The sequence below is a fragment of the Coloeus monedula genome (genome assembly GCF_965178545.1).
Source record: "Coloeus monedula genome assembly, chromosome: 20".
NCBI classification, from domain to species: Eukaryota; Metazoa; Chordata; class Aves; order Passeriformes; family Corvidae; genus Coloeus; species Coloeus monedula.
Window position 1 is genome coordinate 107,367 of NC_138800.1, and position 20,607 is coordinate 127,973.

General features: G+C 58.2%; 1 protein-coding gene across 1 annotated transcript; it reads right to left on the reverse strand.

Annotated features, from left to right (window-relative positions):
* Window positions 1–388: 388 nt before the first annotated feature.
* MLXIPL (MLX interacting protein like) lies at window positions 389–19,020 on the reverse strand (the record flags this gene model as incomplete). Its single annotated transcript, XM_082294872.1, has 17 exons — window positions 389–528; window positions 916–1,045; window positions 2,167–2,290; window positions 2,572–2,699; window positions 2,904–3,023; window positions 3,186–3,298; window positions 3,943–4,117; window positions 4,502–4,575; window positions 5,160–5,754; window positions 5,834–6,006; window positions 9,873–9,950; window positions 10,617–10,818; window positions 11,116–11,160; window positions 11,387–11,476; window positions 11,667–11,749; window positions 11,891–11,997; window positions 18,725–19,020. 17 exons carry the CDS (start codon window positions 19,018–19,020, stop codon window positions 389–391), a joined length of 2,673 nt encoding a protein of 890 aa, XP_082150998.1.
* Window positions 19,021–20,607: the final 1,587 nt, after the last annotated feature.

The following is a 20,607-nucleotide window of genomic DNA, read 5'->3' on the forward strand; positions in this document are numbered from 1 at the left end:
TAGTGGTGGTACTGCACTCTCCCCCCCGCCTCGGCCGTCCCCCTTTCCAGCCACGGACACCCCCCAGCTCCCCCCTCCCCCAGCCCCGGACCACCCCTTCCCCCAGCCTCTCCCCTCACTTGCCCCCAACCCCGGTTTCCCTCATCCTCCCCCAGCCCCTGGCCTCCTCCCAGTCCCGGCTCTCACCCCTTCCGGTCTCAATCCCCCTCACGTCCTGGTCCCCCTCCGCCCTTCCCGGCCGTGCCCAGAGCGGCCCCGGGGCTGAAGAACCACGAGGGGCGAGGGGTCCGTGGGACAGCAAGTTCTTTATTGCGGGGGGACGGGGTGGGGACAGCCCTCGCGCAGCCCGGGCTCCCCACGCGGGTGCCCGTAGGACACCCCGGAGCAGTCAGGAGGAGGAGGAGGAGGAGGAGGAGGCGCCGGGGCGTCCCAGCGCCGCCACCGCCCGCGCCGCCTGCTCGGGGACACGGGCCGGGTCGCTGAGGATGGAGGTGGAGATGCTCAGCTGCCGCAGGGAGCTCAGGACGGCTGCGGGGACAGGGGACAGGGCTGGAAGGCGTGACCCGTTCTGAGGAAGACGGTGCTGCCCGGCCCCGCTCCAGCCCCCGGAACGGTGGGACTGTGCGCTCCCGTAGCCCCAGTAGACGCGGTGAAGGGAAACCCACCCTGAGGGGCTTTGGGGAACGCTGAGCCTGCCCTGCCAGGACACGGGGTTAGGGTAGGGCACTGCCGGCTCACCTGGGGCGTGGGTGTGACAGGAGCACAGAAAAGCACTGAGCACGAGCCCCAGGACATTCCACAGATCAGCCCTGCCATCCATCAGGACACCCCTGTCCTTTTCCCCTGTGCCTTTCCCTCAGTCAATGGCCAACCCAACATGCACGGAGTGCCACAGCCAGGCACAGGGCCACCTACTTGGCCGAAGCGCTGGGAGGGAGCAGTGCTGGTCCAGCCAGGCGAGGGATGTTTGGGTGAGGCTCTCCATGCTGGCTGTGGACACCATGCCATTGAAAGACTCAAAGAGGGGCCGGATGATGATACTGAACTGGTGGGATCAGAGGAATTAAGGACCAGCTTTGCCATGACGATGGTCTCACTCCTCCCAGGTGTGGGCATCACCCTCCTATGGCAGCAGGACAGACTTTCTTGTCTGGACATGGAGCAGAACTGCTGGGGCTGCAGGACGGGCCATGGAACAGACCTCCTGGGTGCCTTCCCAGCACAGCACCCCACCTGGCACTAGCCCCAACTGCTGGGATGATGGCATGAGTGTCACCTGGGTAGTCGGTGGAAGAGATGCAAAACCCCTGTCATGGCTGGGGCTGCCAGAAAAGGTTGCCGAGACAGAAGACATCTCTTCCAGAGCAGGTCAGGGAACCAGCTAGCAAAGTGCTCAGGGGCAAGGCAGGACACCAGTGTGTCCCATAATCTACCAGCCTGCAGGGACCAGCCTGGTGATTTTATGCAGGCAGTAATCCACACAGATATCTCCACCACAAGCATGTCCTGGAGCCCATGTTGGCTTTATGATACCCCGTGTCTTGAGGAAGGAGCTCCCCAGCTCTGTATCGGAAGTCACCTCTGCCAGACATCCTGTGCTGGATGGGACCATGGGCAGCAGTGCCTTTCATCCCTCTGCCACTTGGGATTTCACAGACCTCACAGGCTCTGCCAGTGAGTCCCAGTGTGTCTAATCCCTGCTCACAGAGGAGCAGATCCAGCCCTTTACCCACAGGTTCCTTGGCCCTTGGTCCTCTCCACCCCTGTGTTTCCAGGGTATGCCATGCAATCACCAAGACCAAGCCATCACGTCCCTAGCTTTGTGTCTGGACCTTTCCTAATCCACGGCTACTGCCTCTCAGAGCCAGTTCCCATGTCATCAGGGGCAATTCCCTCTGTAAGCTTAGCTCCACTTCCCTTCTCCCTGAGGACCATTTATCCAACTGGTTTTGATCCTTTGTAGCAGAATATCCCTCCTAACCACAGCACCTCAGCATCTTCCTACCATGTGACCTTGGCTGGGAAACATCTCCCTGTGGTCTCCAAAGCCCTCAAGTCCTCCCAAGGTTGAGAGACCCCAAAGACCCAGTAGCAGCATATGAACCAGAGCACCTTGTGTCTGGTGGAGGGTCAGAGGGAGCAGCGGGCACAGGCCCCAAAGGATACGATCCAGAACTTCCAGTTCTGCAGTGTGGAGGAGCGAACATACTCGTCGAACAGTCTGCGCATGTGGTCAAAGCGCTGGCGCGTGATGGGCACCCCTGTGGCCGGCAGCTGCTCCTGGCACAGGCTGTGGGGCACAGCCAGTGTTGTGGGGCCGTGTTTGGGAGGCTGGGAGCCACGGCGGCTCAGCAGGAGTTGCCAGCCAATGTCCCCCTCCCAGCGCAGGTATTGGGACCTGGCCCCACTCCAGTCCTCCCGCAGAGAGGGTTTGAGGAGGGACAGTCAGCTGGGAGGTGCTCCAGGGAGACCTGCTGTGTCCTGCTGCTGTCCTGGCACTGCTGCTTGCCATGCCTGGGAACCCCAAAGCAGGCAGTGCTCCCCTATCTCCCCCCGCCACGGCCCCCTTACTTGATGGAGCCATTGAGCTCCTCGATCTGCTCCCGCAGATGCTGCGCTTCGTCCTGCAGAGCTGCCCGCTCCTGCTGCAGCTTGCAGATGTACTCGGCTGTCTTCTGCAGGGTGGTGGCCTTGCTGACCTGGAGGGCCATGGGGTGAGAGGGGAAGGGGGCCCAGACTACCCTGGCACAGCCGCACTGTGCGCCTGCTGTGTGCTCCAGCCTCCCACACCACAGGCTGGGGCGCAGGAGAGGAGCCCTGTGCTGTGGGTCACAGCAGGGATGCAGTGTCTCCGGGTGATACGCCATGTCCCTGCATGCCCAGGGCTGGCCGTGGGTGCTCACCTTGATGCTGGGCTGAGCACTCAGTGTGCTCACCAGGCTGTGCAGCATGGTGAAGCCCAGCTTGATGTTGAAGCGTCTCTTCTGCTCAGCAGAGATGTGTGTGATGCGGCGGCTCTCCAGCTGCAGGTCAGCACCGTCAGGCACCTCCCAGCAGTGGGGACAGCCATGGGCCACCAGCCCCACTGGGGACAGGCTGGCCCAAAGCTTTCAGTGAGGGTGGATGGTGTCTTGGGGGCAAGGAGGAAAGGGGGGTGCATATGGAGCTGGCAGCTCCTGCCATACCTTGCTGGACTCAGGCCTCCCTGGACGGGACATGGGGTGGTGCAGGGAGATGCTAGTGCCCAGCCTTGCAGTGGGTCCCGGGGAAGCCTGGCTGGGCTTGGGCCAGTCACTGCCTGAAAAAGGGAAGGTGCTGCTATGAAGAGAGGAATAGCAACAGCACTCATGACAAGGTGACACCAGGGTCCTGCATTGGGATGGGCAGAGAGGGGCATCCCACAGTGCTGCCCTCACCCCAGGACAAGCCACCCCACTCAGCTGATGGGGATGCTTCACTTCAGCCTCCAACCACACATTATCCCAAATCCCACTCATTTTACAGCTGCTCAGAAATGGGAAAATCTGGGATTTGACATTTTAAATTCCCATCATTTCTTGGGCTGCAAATCGCCTGGAAAGAGTCATGAGGGCAGCAAGGTTGTGGTGTTCAGTTCCCAACTGAACTAGGAACAACACCAGAGCCTGGTTTCCAGCAGCCACGCTGGTTTCTGCGGGTGAAAGCGGATGCTTCTTGCTCCAAAACCAGGCTCCGGGGTTTCAAAACCACAGTCCGACATTTTGCTCCATTTCTGTCTTTTCCTGTTTCTGCTTTTGCTGCTGGAGAAAGAGGCAGGTGAAGGGGCACAGAAGGAACCCTCCGTGCTCAGCTGCATAAATGGAAATAGCCAGGATTGAAATGAAAATTCCCACAATGTTTGGTCCAAGCTCTCTGCAGGAACCCCAGTGCCCTGTGGAGCTCCTTGGGGTGCTCCAGACTCACCACAAGCTGAGCTGGGGGACAGCTGCTCTGCCTTGGGGACTCGCAGGGGGCCCAGCTGCGTGCCCACTGTGTGCAGCACCACTTGGGAAGGGCTGGAGCTAGGAGCCAGTCCTGGGCTCATCTGGGCCATTCTGGAGAGGAAGGTGGCAGGGACTTTGGGGACAGTGCTCTGCTGCTGGGAGAAGGCAGAGGGAAAGGGATTTGGGGGATCAGCACCCAGGTTGGCCATTGCCCAGGCACTGGCAGCCAAACCCCCACGAGGGGATGGGGAAGGGGGATGTGCAGCCCCATGCCACCATCTGCAGGGGCAGCCCCAGCCCCAGGGCCCCAGGAAAGGGGTGCTGCAAGCAGGATGTCACTCACCTCTGCCTTGGTTCTTTTACAGGAGAAAAAACTCAGGCAACTCCTGCCACCCCCAGCCACCCAGCCACGTGCCCCCTCCTTCCCTCCATATCTGTCCAGCCCACAGCAAAGTGTGACCCCCAGAGCCCATCTCCATCCCTTCCCCAGCAGCAAGGAGAAGGCAATTCCCAACCCAGGGGGGTGGTTGAGTGCTTACCGGGGAGACAGGGGCCGTAGGCATGAGTCCTGCATCCATCGGGCGAGGGGTATCCAGTGCCAGGTCCTGCTTGGCTGAGGGGGCAGGGAGCAGATGGGTGATGCTGCATGGGGCTGTTGGGGCTGGGGTGGCCTTTCCTGCCCCAGGGGACAGCCAGCCCCTCCCTGCACCAGAACTGCTGGATTGCCCCAGAGAACAGGGATGCACTTCTGGAGGGAGGAGGTGCCTGTTCTCTTCACAACAGGGATGTTCTCAGGAGCCTCGTGCAGGCAGGGAGCCCCAGCCCCTCCTCAAACAAGCAGAGGGACATGACAGTGCCCATCACACACCCATGGGCAGCATATCAGGCAGGACACCAGTGACCCTCTAACCCATTGTGCCAACAGGGCCATAGAGACCAGACAGGAACTTCCCATCTGTGCCAAGTCCTGGGGCTGGGCCTCATCTCCCTCTGAGGACACTGAAGCCAGGGCGATCCCTCAGGCATGGCTTCACCCCTGGGTTTGGAACTACCCCACTATGGGGACCTCCATGTGCCCTGCCCAGTATTCCCTGTGTCCCAGCCCCAGGGAGAAATGGGGTCCCTGCTCTGATCCCCACAATAGCATGCCCCCCACCTCACCCCTGTGTCCCCCCAAAACCCCCCCAACCCTGTTACCTGCAGTCAGCAGCTGGCTCGGGCAGGGGTTGGGCTCGGGCAGGTGAGACAGGGGGTGTCCTGGCAGCCTCCTTGCCTTGGTGCCACTGGGCTTCGCCTTGGGCCGCCCACCCCCACCCTGTGGCAGCCCCTTGTGGGGGGCAAACCTGGGGTTGCCCAGCAGGGCAGGGGGCAGGAGCTGGGAGGCAGCAGGGCTGGGGTACCCCTGGGTTCCCATGCCTGTGGCACAGCCCAGCCCTGGGATGTAGGGGGTGAAGCAAGGGCTTGAGAGAGGGGAGGCAGGGTGGGTGACAAGCGAGGGGTCAAGTGAACTGGCGTAGGGGAACTTAGAGCGGGGTGTGGAGGCAGGGGAGAAGGGGGGTTCCGGGCTCAGCAGTGGTGCCCGGGGGCATTGGATGGGGGGGACATAGTGGGGTGCTGGCGGCTCCAGGCTGAGGCACTTGCCAGGGAGGTCGTACTGCAGTGTGGGCTTGTGTCGGAGCTGGGGGCTGAGGCTGCTGGGTGCCACGTCGGGGGGTTCGGGGGGCAAGGGGGCCAGGGGCCGCTCAGAGCCCAGGAAGGCGCTGTGGAGGCTGAGCTGGGAGGCACCACTGGGCTGCAGAAGACATGGCAGGGTCAGGGCAGGTGACTGGGACACCAGTTAGCCGTGGGCTACAGGCTGGGATCCCACTCACCTGGAGAAGGGTGCCAGGTAGGAGCTGGGCCTCAGGGCTCGCAGGCAGACCCTGAGCACCCATCAGGGACGCCCCACTGCTGAACAGGGGCTCGCCCGTGGGCAAGAAGCAGGATGGATCCTGGTATCCTGGTTGTGTCTGAGATGGGGGTGGCCGGTGGCTGGTGAACATTTCTGCAGGACCAAGTGGAGACACAGTGACCGGCATAAGCAGACCTGCCCAGAGAGGAGGGGGACACCCTGGGGCACGAGGGGTGGAACCATACCCTGTTACTGGCACTCTGCACTTTTTGGGGCCAGGGCAGCTCCAGCAGATTTGCACTCAGGGCTGGCATTGCCACATGCACAGGGGCAGGAAAACCCACCTGGAATGCCACTCAAATGTGGGGACCCCATCCCTGACACCCAGCTGAACTCCACATGCTCCAGCCGCAGAGCTGTTCCCAGGGGTATGTGTTGCTGTATCAGCCCCAGGCTGGGGCAGGGACTATGACACCCTGGCTGGAGGGGCAGCCACAGCGGAGGGGCCGGACAATCAGGTCACGGCATTCCCAGGCCACGGGGATGGTCCCCTGGAGTGGTGGCAAGTTCTGTGCTGCCCGCTCCAGAGCTGCAGTGCGTGCAGCCTGTGGCTAACCACATCCCATGGCCTTCCCGAAGCCGAGCCGCGTGACCCTGCTGTGACTCCCGCTCCCTTCCTCTCTCCTTCCCACAACCCTGGTTCTTCCGCAGGCCCAGACACCACAGCACAAAGGGCTGGCCCCACACTTTTGGCAGCTGTCTCCCTGGGCACATCAGCCCCATGAATGCCTCGATGCAGTCCCTGCATCAGTGCTGGCTCTGGCATCGCCATAGGGAAGGTTCTTCATGGAGAGGATGACTGTGGGACAGGGATGGCACTGCTGGCTGCTTCCCTGTAGGATGGATTCACTGGGTTTGCTGCCTGGCAGCTCCTGGCACAGGCTCAGTGCCTGAGCAGCCACCGGGCACAGGCACTCGCATCTCCTCTGGGAAGCACCCAGCTGTGCTCTCTCCAGCCCTTGGCTGGCACTGGCAGTGCCACCTCCAGGCCCTACTGCCAGTTCTGCCTGTTCTGCCTGCCTGGTGTGCACAGCCATGCTCAGAGCACTATCTGTGGTCCAGGCTCCAGCACCTGGGGTGCCCTGGCTGGGACCCACAAAGGCCTGAGACCCTGCTGAATCTATACCAGAGGAGCAAACATGCCAGCACTGTGGGATGCCACGGGACTGGGCACGGTGATGATTCCGGCATGCCATGCACTGCCATCTGAGGGGAACACTGATGTGAGACAGGACAGGGCCACTGCTGAGATGCCCCAGTCAGCCCTCAGACTGCCCCTTACCCCTGCCACAGCCATGGTGAATCCCTGACAGCATGGCAGGGCCATCCCTGCCCCTCCACAAGCCAGCACTCTGTGTGTGCTGCAGTACTGCCAGGCAGGAGCTTGGCCTTCCTGGGATGCAGTCCAGCCCCACATTGCCCCCACCTCAGCCATGCCCACACCAGGATGTCCCTGCCACCAGCACTGAAGCTCTGCAGGTATTTATAGGCATTTGTGGTACCTAGCCTGTCAGATTTGTTTGTGCCTCTCACTGGGCCTGTCAGACCCTCTTGTGCCTCTCACTGTGTAGCAGGGATGGAAGGTGGCCGGCAGTCCCTGGGAGCCCTGTCCTCCCTTTCTCCTGCCCCTTCCTCAGCCCGTAGCTCTTGCTCATGCTTCTCCTCACTGTCGTATCGCCCTGTTTCGCTCCAGGCAGTGTGGCATGGCCAGGGCGCAGCCCTGCTCAAGGGAGAAGAGCCTCTGCGTGGTCAGAAAACCACACCTTTGGTGTCCTGTTCAAACCTGGGGATGCTCTCCAATGTGATCGGGCCTTCCCAACCCAAGGACCCTCCAGCACTGGTCCCAGGCTTTGGGGAGAGCCCTGCAGTGCAGCAGGGCATTGCCAGCCCACGGGACGGGCAGCCCAGCCCCAGCGCCCAGCACAGATCCTACCTGGAGCATGGTGGCAGCAGGGCACAGGGCCGAGCTGCTCCCTCGCCTCCGCCATCGGGACTTCTCCATCTGCCTCATACCACACTCCAGCACCCGCTGCAGACACGAGATGCTTCCTCATTTGGGGATTGGTTTGCAGGCGCTGACTGACAGGCACTGAGCTCTGCCGCACCACCCGACACAATGACAGCCCTGTGACCCCATGGTGCCCACCCCGCATGCCTGCCCTGTGTAGCTCTGCACGAGGCTGCTGGGTGATCCTTGCTCCCAAGCCATGAAAAGCCATTGCCTGCCCTGCTGAAAAAGTGACTTTTTGGGACATAATTGGGTTGGCTGGCACCCAGCATTCCAGTCTCCTCTCTCCACAGCCCCAGGGGTACATGACGCGGACAGTGCTCAGATGTAACACATCGCCCAGGGAGCTGCTCCGTCCAGGACAAAACTCACACGGACAGGTCTCCAAGCAGCCCACGGGATGCTGCTCTGTCCCAGGACACACCAGCCTGGCAGACCAGGAGCCACAGCAGGACTTGGGACCCTCCCCAGCTCCAGCAGTGCCCCCTGGCTGAGGCACTGGACGTGGTCAGAGCAGGAAGGGACGTTTCCTTTTGATACTGTAGTCTGCAGTAAAATCATCCCATTGCCAAGAAGCGCCCTGGAGCAAAACGCAGGCCTTTTCCCAGGAAAAAAGCCAGCCTGACTGATGTATGGGTTCAGAGAGGCACCACCGTGCTCCTGCCATCTCCTGCTGAGCATGAGGCCATGCTGGGCCCTCAGAGAGGTGCTGGAACTGCTGCTGTGACACCATACAGGACCTCTTGGGGTAAGAGACACTTATCGAGTGTCAGTTTGACCCACTCGGAGCTGTCACACCTTCCAGCAACCGATGCCCGCTTAGGGCACCAGGGGACAGAAGGTGAAGCACCAGCCATGGCAACAGACCCTCTTCCCAGCACGGCTCACCCTGATGGGGTCTCTGGTTGGAATGAGTTGAGAGGGTGCTGGCAGGAGTCTTCCCACCTCATCCATCCCAAGAGCATCCATCCCAAGGGCATCCATGCCACCACCTGCCCTGGCACACAGCGTGCCCAGCCTGCTCCCCGCCAGCATCTGGTCTTGCAACACCCTGCAGCTGTATGGCGCAAGTACCCTTTTTTCCTCCTCCTGGAGGAAGTGGAGATGGGCCATGGAGCTCCAGGGTGCTCACAGAGGGGTCTGGAGATGCTGGTGCTGCCCAAGGCCACTAGCTATAGCTGGGTAGCCACCAACTCCCCACCGGCTCCCACCCTGCACAATGTGCACAGGCCACCAGCTCTGGCATGTTTGAGGGCAAAGCTGGTCCCCAACAGTGCCTTACCCTGGCATATGGGGACACTGCTGGGACCAGGACATGTCCCAGCTGACTGCATGGACACTCACAGCTCAGAGCCTGGCATGGCAGCACGGGGGAGTTTGCCACCGCCCGCTTGCTGGTGTTCCCTCAGCAGCCCCCTGCCCTCCAGCTGGACACCTGTGCCAGGTTTGTCTCTGGGCAGCCTGGCAGGGACAGTGACTTGTCCCCAGGGGATGTAGCACAGCCCAGTGCAGGGTCCCAGCTCCAAACCTACTGCCCAGGCTGTCTGGGCAGTGGGGTGAGGAGGGGACTCAGCGGAACCTACTCTCTAGAGGTTTCCTCTTCCTCTGGGGGACAATTGTCCTTCCTCTGTCTGCAGCCAAAAAGAGGGGCTTTGGCACTCCTGGAAATACCCTCTTTTTGTAGAACTCCCCTCCCACAGCTCCTGGCCAAGCCCTTTCTGACCTTCTGTGGCTCTGTCCAGGGGCAGCCAGGCACACCAAGGCTCTGCCCTCAGCCCCCGCCCATCCACGCTGCTTTGCCCGTGCCATTAGATGTCAGTTCTTTCTGCCTGCCTCAGCAGCTCCCACTGCTGCCAGGCCAAATCTGTGACCCCCCCCCCCCCCCCATTTTAGGCCGTCACAGGGTGCAGGGCTGGGTGGGATGTGCTATCGTATCCAGGCTGCCTCTTACCTGATATGTCCATGTCGTCTAGGCTGGGCTGCAGGGGTGCCAAATCCGGCTGTATCACGTCAGCATTCCCAACATACGCTGGAAGAGGGCAGAGCTGGAACATCACGGCCCAGCCACAGCATCCCCAAGACCCACCTGGAGTGCTGCTCCCACCACTGCCCTGACACCTGGCTGGCTGCCACACCTCTGTGTCACCCCAGAGTCACCCTGTATCACTGGGCAGGGAGATAAGTGCCTACCCTGTGGAGAGCCAGGGCCATCCCCTCCCACCACTCTGTCTATCAGCACCTCTAGGGCCTCATGCGGTTCCCAGGAACCCCAGTGAAAGGCTGATCCTTGGCACAGGACCTGGCTGGAGCTGCAGATGCCCCAGGGACATGGCCAGGTAGGGACAGCAGAGTGGTCATGGAAGCAGGATCTGCCCTGGGGGCTGGGGCAAAGTCCTTCATGATGCCGGTAGTCCCTGGGGAGCTCGGCCCTGGGACAGCGTATGCTGATGCACAGGGAGCCACAGGAGAGGGGGACGATCCCACCCTGCCCAAACACCCCTTAAGCATCCCCTCCTCTGGTGGCTCCTGCTTGGAGCAGGACAGGAACATCCACTCCCCCTGCCCCAGCAGGGCAGATGCCAGGGGACCCTGCCTGCCCAAAAGGACATGGTTGGCAGCTCTCAGGGGCTCAGCCAAGAGGCAGAATCCAGATTCCTTCTCCACATCCTGCTGAAGCATGGTCTGGGGCACCTACCATCCTCAGGGAGTGCCTGGTGAGTGCTGGGCATCTGTGTCATGGTGAAGAGGGTGTCAGATATGTCCGAGAGGAAGGTGTCCAAATCGAAATGCTGCCTGCTCCCGCGCTCCTCCTCCTCCTCATCGCCAAGCAGCATGGGCACTACGTTGCAGAAGAGCTGGTTGCACCATTTCTCCGTTGGCCTCCAGACATCCTCGTCCTGCATGAGGCAGAGCAAAGGAGCTGAGTGGACACCTTTCCGGGGTAGGGTCCATGTCTGGCTCCCCGGCTGCTCCCCCTGGCAGCTCCCATGCTCCCTGCAGCGTTTGCTCCCTCCAAACCTGAACACCTGGCACACTGCTGCTTCCAGAGGGTCAATCCAGCATCCCAGATGCTCAGCATCCCATTCCAGCGGGCTTATCGTGCCCTGGGGCCTTCCTTTGCCCTTCTGCCCAGTGCAGGGGTCCAAATTGTGCTCTCTTTTCTCCCATTTCCCACCCTTTCTCAGCAGACTCACCTGCTTTGGACTGGAGATCTCTCCCTCCCGGGTGGACTTTCGGAGCTGGAAGGAGAAGACAGCCTATGTCACCCCCCAGGCAGGGTGGGCCTGGTCTGGGGAAGGGCAAAGGGGGCAGAGCCCAGGGGGTGAGCTAGCATCCCCCTCCCATGCTGGCAAGAGCCTGTCACGTCCTGCCCTGTCAGCCACGGCTCCAGGTTGGGCACACTGTGTTCCATCCCACTGCTGGCACTGCCACAGGATGGGGAGCAGCACGGGCAGAGCCACTCACCCGCTTCTTATAGTAGATCCTCCACTTGTGGTACTCCCTCATCACCACCTCGATGCGGCGTTTCCAGTAGTTTCCCTCCAGCACGACAGCCTGGGGGGCAGGACAGGGGGTCATGGCTGAGCTCCCCGGCCCCAGCACCCCACAGCCAGGGCTGCTTTCCTTGTACCGTATCAGAAACACCTTTTCCAGCAAATCTGTGAAATGCAACGTGTCCCCAGGTCCCCCCTGTGCCACACGGACCTGCTGCTGCCCCAGAGAGCTGCAAGGGACCCTGCCCTACCTCTGGTTTTCGGTGCTCATCAGCCTCCATGCCCTCCAGAGGGGTGATGAAGCCACACACAGGGTTCTTCCTCCGCTCCACATCTGCACGGGGGAGAACACAGCTGGCTGTATCCATGTCCCATCCCTATCTCTGCACCTGTACACGGTCGTTCCACTGCCAGCCCCATCTCACTGGCACAGCCTGGCATCTGGCAGACAGAGTGGGGTCTGACCCATACTCACACTGGATGTACCATGCCCTCCATATCACGTTGTTGAGTCGAATTTTATCCCAGCAAAGCAGCCGCAGCCCCTTGAAATTCTTCCACTTTGGAGACACTAGCTTCCCACTGAAACACCAAGCAAAGGGGAAGCTGAGGAGCACCACCTTGAAAGATGCCCAGGGGCCACCAGCCTGGTGGCAAGTCAAGAGCAGGTACAGCCACGTGGCTCTGCTGCAGGTGCTTGCCAGGCTCCTGGGGGAGCACCCACAGGAGCATTCCAAACTCCTGCACACCCTGGGAGCAGCACAGACCTAAACCCTGAGCTTCACAGGCCCACAAGAGGCTTCTCAAACCCCTGGATTAAAGCACGGCACACTGAGGCATTGATTCCTTGATGTTTGAACCCCAGCTCTGAGGCGGGATCCCGCTGCCCCCACCAAGCCAGCTGTGTCCTGCCCCTGGGGGACAGGAAGGCAAGTCTCCTGACCAGGTGAGATGTGTGGTGACACATGCTGTAGTGGCTCTTGCCTCATCACAGTGTTTGGGCAGCTAATTTTGACCCTCCCTTTAATGCCAGGCAAGGCTTGGAAATGCTGCCTTCAGCTGGGGCAGTCAGGGGCAGCCATCGTGGTGGGTCTGGGAAGGCAGGACAACACTGGAGGATGTTCAGGATGTTAAGGGACACTTGCCTGTGCCCCAAGACAGACAGAGAGTGACACCAGCCCTGCCCTCAGCCAGAGCTTCCCTGGCGTCTTCTCAACACCCATCCCTGCAAACCTGCCCCCCCCAGCCCGAGCTGGGCTCCCTTCTTCTCATTTCCTGGTTCCCAGAGGCAGCTATGTTTGTTCTGCAGCTCATCATGGTGGTGGTGGTGATGCCCCTGATGGGACCTGCAGTGCAGGTAGCCTCATTTCACTCCTTGTCTTGTTTCTGTCCAGCCAGGGGACACAACACCTCATATGCAGCCCCCTAGGAGGTCCTGAGGGTCCTGCTGCCCCAGGAGCTCTGTGGGGGAGGCCAGGGTCCCCTGCCTTACTTTGGGGTCCATTTTACCTCTCTGGCTCTCCCAACAACATGGCATGGCCTCAGGGCAATGCCAACTGCTGCAGGGGTACCATTGAAAGCCAGCTGCAGGCTGCATGGCCTGGAAGGCCATGTCCCTCTCCAGCAGAGAGTTTGTACCCTAAAGATCTAAGTGCTGCTTTGACTCCAAATTTTCCTTGGTACATTCATGGAACAGGAAAGGTGGAGGCTGAGCTGGTGTCAGGGTGCTGTATCCCCTCTTCCCAGCCCCTCCAGGTGCCACCAGGCTGTGTCCCCAGGGAGGTGCTGGGGATGAGAGCTTGTGAAACCTCTAAGTGCTCTCAAATAATGATTTTGGTGGGTTCTGTTTTGACCTGCCTTGAAATCTGCCTCTGGCAGAGGGGGAGAACTGGGGACCCCCCCAACTCCAGAGCCTGATGCAGGGATGTGTCTGGGAGCAGGTGCAGGAGTGGATGGGGATGATCTCCCGAGGGAGACCTAACCTGACACACAGCCCCAGGAGCTGGGGAAGGACCTGTGACTCCAGCCTGCAGAGAGTTAAGCCTAACACTGACCACTCCACTATCACCAGGATTTTGAACTTTCCCCAGGTGCACAAGGCAAACAGCAAGATGGTGCCAGGTGGAGGAGCCAATGGAAGGGACAGGATTCCTGGGCACATGGCCAGATCTTGCTGGTCAAGGCCACGTTCCTCACTCACAGCCAGCTGAGAGGAGCAGCCTGAGCCTGTGGGACACAGGAAGACACCTTGGCCACACATGAGGCCAGTGGGCCATGGCTAGGAGTTGCTGTGGGGCCTGGAGGCAGCAGGGAGATGCCTTTTGGCTTTACCACCAAATGCCTTTTTTCCCCCTTAATGATCCTTTCAGTTTTGGGGCTTAACAGGCTGATCTTTGCTCCCTGTTTTGCCTTGAAAAGGGCCCCACCCTTCCCTGGGAAGATGGATGCAAACTCCACATTGAACCATGGGAAGGGTATAGGGTGCCCCAAACAGGTTTGGGGGTCCTGCTGCCCTACACTGTCACAAGGAGGGGGACACAGATCCTGCCACTGGCTACAGGGTGTTTGTGGGATGGGGTGAGGTGGCAACAGGGCCCAGCCTGGGTCCAACACCGGCATGGGTCCAGCAGCACCTTGCTTGGTCTGTGACTCATTTACCCATCCAGCAGTTTCACGTGTTGCAGTCCCTGATTTCATGGCAACACGGGTACTTTTCTCTTCATCAGCAGCAAGAGGAGCAGGGAAGAGAGGAGTGATCTGGAGAGATGCAGGGTTGCACAAAGAGAAATGAGCAGCAGCTGGAGGGGAACAGCTGAGCCGAGGGTCTCCTGGCAGGGGTAACCCTGATCATCCCTTCCAAGGAGCAGCATCCCCATGAGGCCATCAGAACCCCGCTTTGTTTCCTGGGCTGTGGGACATGGCTGGCAGAAGGACAGTGTTCACTGCAAGTCCTGAACACTCATCTTCCATTTCTCAGAAATTTTACTATCAAAAGCATGCCTTTTCTTGAATTTTTATGTTTTGAAATCCAGAGTCCGGAAAGAAAGTTAAAAATCTCACCACAGTTTTCCTCTAAACTGTCCCTTAAGTGAAAAATGGCTCTCTTCAAATCCACCTTCAAACTCTGCCATCTAAATGAGCTGGATTTTCACCGTGGATGAAACAGCCACTGCTCCAGCTTGGCTGCCTCCTGCGGGAGTTAGCTCAGTCCCAGGGTGATTTGGGGATAGTGTTGAACAAAGGTGTTGATAGACTGTGCTGGGAGAGGGGCCCGCTCTGTGTGTGTACTCCCAGCAGGAATGCTCTGCCTCTGGGACAGACATTTATTTACCTCCATGCAAAGACAGCATGAAGTGCCCCAGCTGAGAAGGGAAGGCATTGAAATCCTCTTGTAGAGTTGCCTGGGAAGCCAGAGAGAGCTGCAAGCCAAGCCCCATCTCCACAGCCAGTTATTTTGGTGGTGTCCGGAGGTATGACCCCTCTGTGCATGGGAACACCAGCACACCAGCCCAGCCCCTCTGCACAATCCTTGAACAGGATCAGCCCCAAAACCTTGGAGAATGACAGAAGAAAGGAGTGCAACTCCCTGCCACTAGTGACAGCAGAGCCACAGTGCAGCGTCGGTGGGTTTAGCCTGAGCATGAGCCTTTCCCACTCACCAGACCCCCTAGAACGGAGGTCTTCTGCCAGAAAAATGGGGTTGGATGATGAACTCCAGTGAGTGCGTCCCTGGAGTCTCTGCCTGGTGTTCACTGCCCTGTGTGAGCATTTAAGGCACCGTGAATTAGAGAATCAATAGCAGCAATTCCACCTCTCCCAGGGGAGACAGAGGCTGCCAAGAGGATGAATTAGTATGGAATTGGCACACGAGATGCCTTGTTTTAAATCACAAGAGGGGCTGAGTGGATACTCCAAGTCACTTCCCAGTCTGAAGAGGAGGTTAATCTCCATCACACTCTGGGAACAGCTTTGGGAAGCTGCTTCTGGAGCATGAGACAGATGTTGGCAGGTAAGATCATGAGTGACTGCAGTTTGCATTTGCCAATCTGCTCCCAGTTTTCCTTCCTTCAGGAGGAGGTTCCCCAGGTCAGTGATTCCCAACAATAAGTCACAGGAAGGGGTGTGAGCCCACCCAGGACACTGTGCAGGTCACACTGTGGTGATGGAGAGGATGAGCAGCTACTGAAGAAGCTCAGCTCCACCCTCAGCTTTTTTGGGTAATGAGACACAGCCAGGTGGGCTGCAGGCAGAAACAACATTCTAGGGAAGGATTCAAGGAATGCAGGATGTTGCAGGAGAAGGAGTGGAAAAGGATCATTAAGCAGGAAGCTGCTGTAAATGACCTGGAAAATAGGTAGAAAGGAACTGCTTCATCCTAGCCTTAGGAGGAAGACCTCAGAGAGAAGAGTTGCCTCTCTTTGGGGGGTCTGAGGGAACAAGTTACTGCTGGAAGCAAACCTTGATGTGGAGAGAGTATTTCTTTACCAGCGAGAAGTGATGCCCAGTCCTGACTATGGAGGGAAGATAAGTCATATCCCCAGGATGATTGCTCAGGCTGAGACAAGACTGCTACAGTGTCTGTGAAATGCACAGCAGGAATGCTGGAGTGGCGAGGAATTCCAGCTATAGCCATTGAAATATAGGGAAAGTTTAGTGAGTTGCCTTTGAAATGGTGTGAGCCCAGACAGCAAAGGATGGGTGGCTGCAGTAGTCACAGCTCACCAGGAGACAGGATAGTTTTCTGCTCTTCTCCACACTGTTATGGCCAAGTCTGGACACTGTGTCCAACGGACAAAGAGGGAGGTTCACAAACTGGAGTGATCCTGGAGGATATCGAGGTGGTTGGGGACTAATATGCATGACAGAAGAGGAGTGTGAGGGATGGGTTTGTTCAGCCTGAAGAAGGTGAAGAGAGAATTACTACCATTAGCTGTCCAAAGGAGGAGATGGAGCCAGGCAGTTCTCAAACTGAGATGCACTGTGAAAGGCCAAGGGGAAATGGACATGAGAGTCCGAACAGGTAAACTCCAAACTAGAGCCGTGGAAGGCTGTGGGAGAGGGGAAGCCCTGGGCAGGCTGGGCAGGTGATGGGCTCACTTCTTAGAGCTCCATCCGTAGAAGTGATGGCCCTGAGCAACCTGACCTGGCTTTGGATCTAGCCCTGACCTGCATGAGGGTTGGACGAGGAACTCCACAGGTGCCCCCCTTACCACACCTTACAGTGTTTTCTCCTTGGTTAGGAAGTTAGTCTGAACTTAACTGTGGGTGCTCTCCTGAGGGCTGGAGAGTATTGGGCTGGTGACCCCAACTGAGGCTGTGCTGCCTCTGGGAACCTGGCTGGGAGGGGAGGTGAGAAATGATAGGTGGTGCGGAGAAGTATCGAATCAGATGTAGAAGTGCACCAAGAGCCTTTAAACTCCATTTTCCCACCCTGATACCTTTGTCCAGCTGCTACCTACAAGTGTGTCAAAAATGTATTAGCAAAGGAAAGGCTGAGAGAGCTGGGGTTGTCCAGCCTGGAGAAGAGAAGACTCCAGGGAGACCTTAGAGCCCCTTCCAGTGCTTAAAGAGGGTCCGAGAGAGCTGAAGAAGGACTTTGGACACAGGCCTGGAGTGACAGGACAAGGGAGAATGATTTCACAGTGCCAGAGGGCAGGGCTAGATGGGATACTGGGAAGAAATTCTTCCCTGTGAGGGTGGGGAGGCCCTGGCACAGGTTGCCCAGAGAAGCTGTGGCTGCCCCATCCCTGGAGGTGTCCAAGGCCAGGTAAGTGTCCCACTACATAGGAGCCAGTGTCTGCACTGCCATGCTCAGTGCAGGAAGGAAATGAGCCATTGAGAGTCCAAGGGGTAGGGAGAACTGGAGCAATGGAGCCCTGACTGCAGTGGAATGGCCAGTCCCCAGTCACACACTGTACTCCAACTGCCAGAGCCCTTGTACCCTGTCTGTTTCCACTCTGCCTGGGAGCTCCAGAGCCCAGGGGGACACTGAAGCTGGCCTGCACCTCAGGAGTCAGAGCACTCTGGTGTGACAGTGTCTGCTCCTCGAGCCTCAAAGATGCAGGGCTCAGGTATGGAGAGAATGGGGCTGGGAGAGGAAAAGAGAGCGAGGCCACCAGTGTCTCTATGTCCCCTGTTTGTGGCACTCAGGGGTGCCCTGCCTGACCAGGAAGCATGATCCTCACCTGGGTCACCCCACACTGAGGCTCCCTGTGCTCCCACAGAGCACTGCCTTCCCCAGCCCCTTGGAGCAGAGCTGTGCTGTGCTGGCTGCTGGCAAACTGGGATGATCCCAACCACCACCTGGGATATGGTGACAGGTCAGATGTATACAACTGTGTGGGAACAGGTACCCTTGGAGCGCTGTTTCTATGCCCAGCATCCCCAAGCATGTCCCGGCAGTGACCATGTTCCCTATTGCATTGAGCGTTCAAGGACTTCAAGGCAAACCTGAGAGATTCTGGATGAGGCAACCTCTTCAAGGCTGCTTTTCTGAGGATTTGCTTTCACATGGTAGGACATCATCATTCTAGGTTTTCACATTTGGACGTTTTGGGAAAGCTGTGCCAGCAGTTTGGCACTCCAGCAGAGAGCAAGTCATGCTGATGCCATGCTGGAGAGAACTCAAAACCTTGGGGCTTGGCAAAGGAGGGGAGCTGCCTCCAAGAATGTGGACCGTGACTGTAGGGGACACGCTGCAGTCTGTCCTGTTGTCACTAAAGAGCTGTTACTGATCTTAGGCAATTTGGGTGGCAGGGGAACAATGCAGTCACCCATCTGATTTTGCAGGAGAGAAGGAGAAAAGCCTTCAGGAGACCTTGGACAAAACCCATGCAGTCATCCAGTCCCAAATGCTGCTGTATGCCATGGAATAACCTCAGGACATGGGGATAGAGTCAAGGACAGAAGGCAGGACTCCTGCTCTGGGCTGGATTGCCAAAGAACTGAGTGTTAGCTGTCCACAGGGTCACTGCTGCTCTACAGAGTGTGCTAGGTCTGGCCATGGGGGAGATACAGCCAGGCACAGTGACACCAGATCTCATGGGAAAATGGAGGAGAGTCAAGCTACATGTGAACAGAGGAGAAACTTCTGACCTGTTTCCATAACCAGCAACCCAACATCAGCTCTTTTTCCCTGAAACTCTCCAGGATGGCAATTTCTGAGCATATGGCACATCACAGCCCATGGAGAAGAGGAGGAGGATGTCAGATGGAAACAAATTCCTGGCTGGGCAACAGGGCTCAGCTAGCCTCCTGCCTTCAGCTAGCTGGGGGTCCGTAAGACACATGCAAGGGCTCTGAGACTCACCTGTACTCCAGGCTCATGCACTCAAAGAGCCGGGTGAGGGTCGGGTCGATACTCCGGGGATCAGCTGGCTCGGGCTCGGCACGGTGGTGCCGCCGCCGGGGCAGTGAGTCGCTGTGCGGGGATGACACCATGAAGTGGCCACTGTGGATGACCTGGGAGGAGTTCTGTGCCCCAGCGCTGGGTCCTGTGCCACCCACAGCTGCGTCCTCTGAGTCAGAGTCAGAGTCAGAGACGGGGCAAGGCCCAACAGGAGGCTCCAGGAAAGGTCCTGGTAGTCCCACCTGAGCTCCTGCCATTCCTAGTGCCTACTGGGGAGCCCTTATGGATCTGACCCAGCACTGTGATCCACGTCCCAGTTGAGCCGAAGCCCTACAGGCACTGCGTTGGCATCGAGCACATGCTGTAGTACAGTACAGGAGCACAGTACAGGACACCGGCACCACGCCTCCTCCTGGGCGCCTCCTCCACCCAGCCCACGCCGTCTGTTCCACGCTCCAGGGTTCAGTGCTTGGTTCCCAAAGGCAGATTTGCTGCCAGCCCTATTTATAGTGCTGGTGGTTGATCCCGCCCACGGCACACCATCAGCGGGACACGTCCAATGGCCATCAGGCACCAGCCACCTGAGCTTCAGCTCCAGGCCACCGTCCTGCTCCAGTAGTGTCCTGACAACTCCAGCTTTTAAGTGCCCCACACACCTGGGGAGGAGCACTGCGGGTCCCCTGTTCCCCCTTGCTGTGGCCAAGGGTTGGCTGGCAGTCGGCTCTGTTTACCCAGAGTTAATCGCTGATCCCGGGTGCCGGTGGAGTGAGGAGAAGGCAGTATTTACCCAGTGCCTCTGCTTTAATGGATCTCCCTGCACTTTCAAGGGAACAAATACAGATTAAGGGACACAAACAGGTAAAATTATAGCAACGGGCACTCAGCTCAGCACAAAGCAGGCCAAGGCACTGAGCCAAATGCTGAGCTGAGAAACAGCCCCAGGAAAACCTGCTCCAAGGTGTGACCCAGCAGGAGACGGGATGCAAACAGCAAATGTGAGAGAGAACAACTATGAGCTTGGGTATGGTGGGATTTACACACCTTGTGGTCATGCAGTCCTTAAAATCACAGAATCATAAAATTTTACAATGGTTTGGGTTGGAAGGGACCTTTAAACTCACCTCATTCCACTCCCCTTCCACTAGACCCGGGACCCCTTCCACTAGAACAAGTTGCTTAAAGCCCTGTCCAACCTGGCCCGGAATACTTCCAGGGACGGGGAAAACACAGCTTTTCTGGGCAACCAGTGTCACAAGCATTTGCTCACTGACCTGAGCCACAGAGGGACCCAGCGGATATAATTTCAGACTTAAACCACTTTTTTTCTCTCTAGTTCCTGGCAACTTCTTCCCCAGCCCCACATCCTGGATGGAGCACATATGCCTGGAGAGCACCCAGGCACAGATCTTAGGTACCTCCGATGGAGATACAGTATAAATGGATGGGATAAACCCAACATAGATAGCTGCAGGCACTGGAACCCTAATCCAGTTTGTAGATGGAGCTGAATACTTTCCATACCACCTAGGTGGGTCCAAGAAGGGTCAGCAGCTATCCAGGGTGTTTTCCAGAGCTGAAAGAAGAATATGCACAAAAAGCTGTTTTGAACAGCTTCTACACTGGTTGTTGCAAACCTCCCTTTGGAACTGTTTCTTCATTTAAGAACCATTTATTCATTTTCCAGCCAGATTTCTGTGGGTCTGTAGCTTTTTTTCCCCCCATCTGTGATTCCTTACAACCACCTCAGCCTGTCCCAAGCTGTCTGTCAAGATGTTGAAGACTAAAAGTACTGTCTGCATACATTTTAAAGCAGTAATGGGCATGTGAGTGTCCTGGGAAACTAA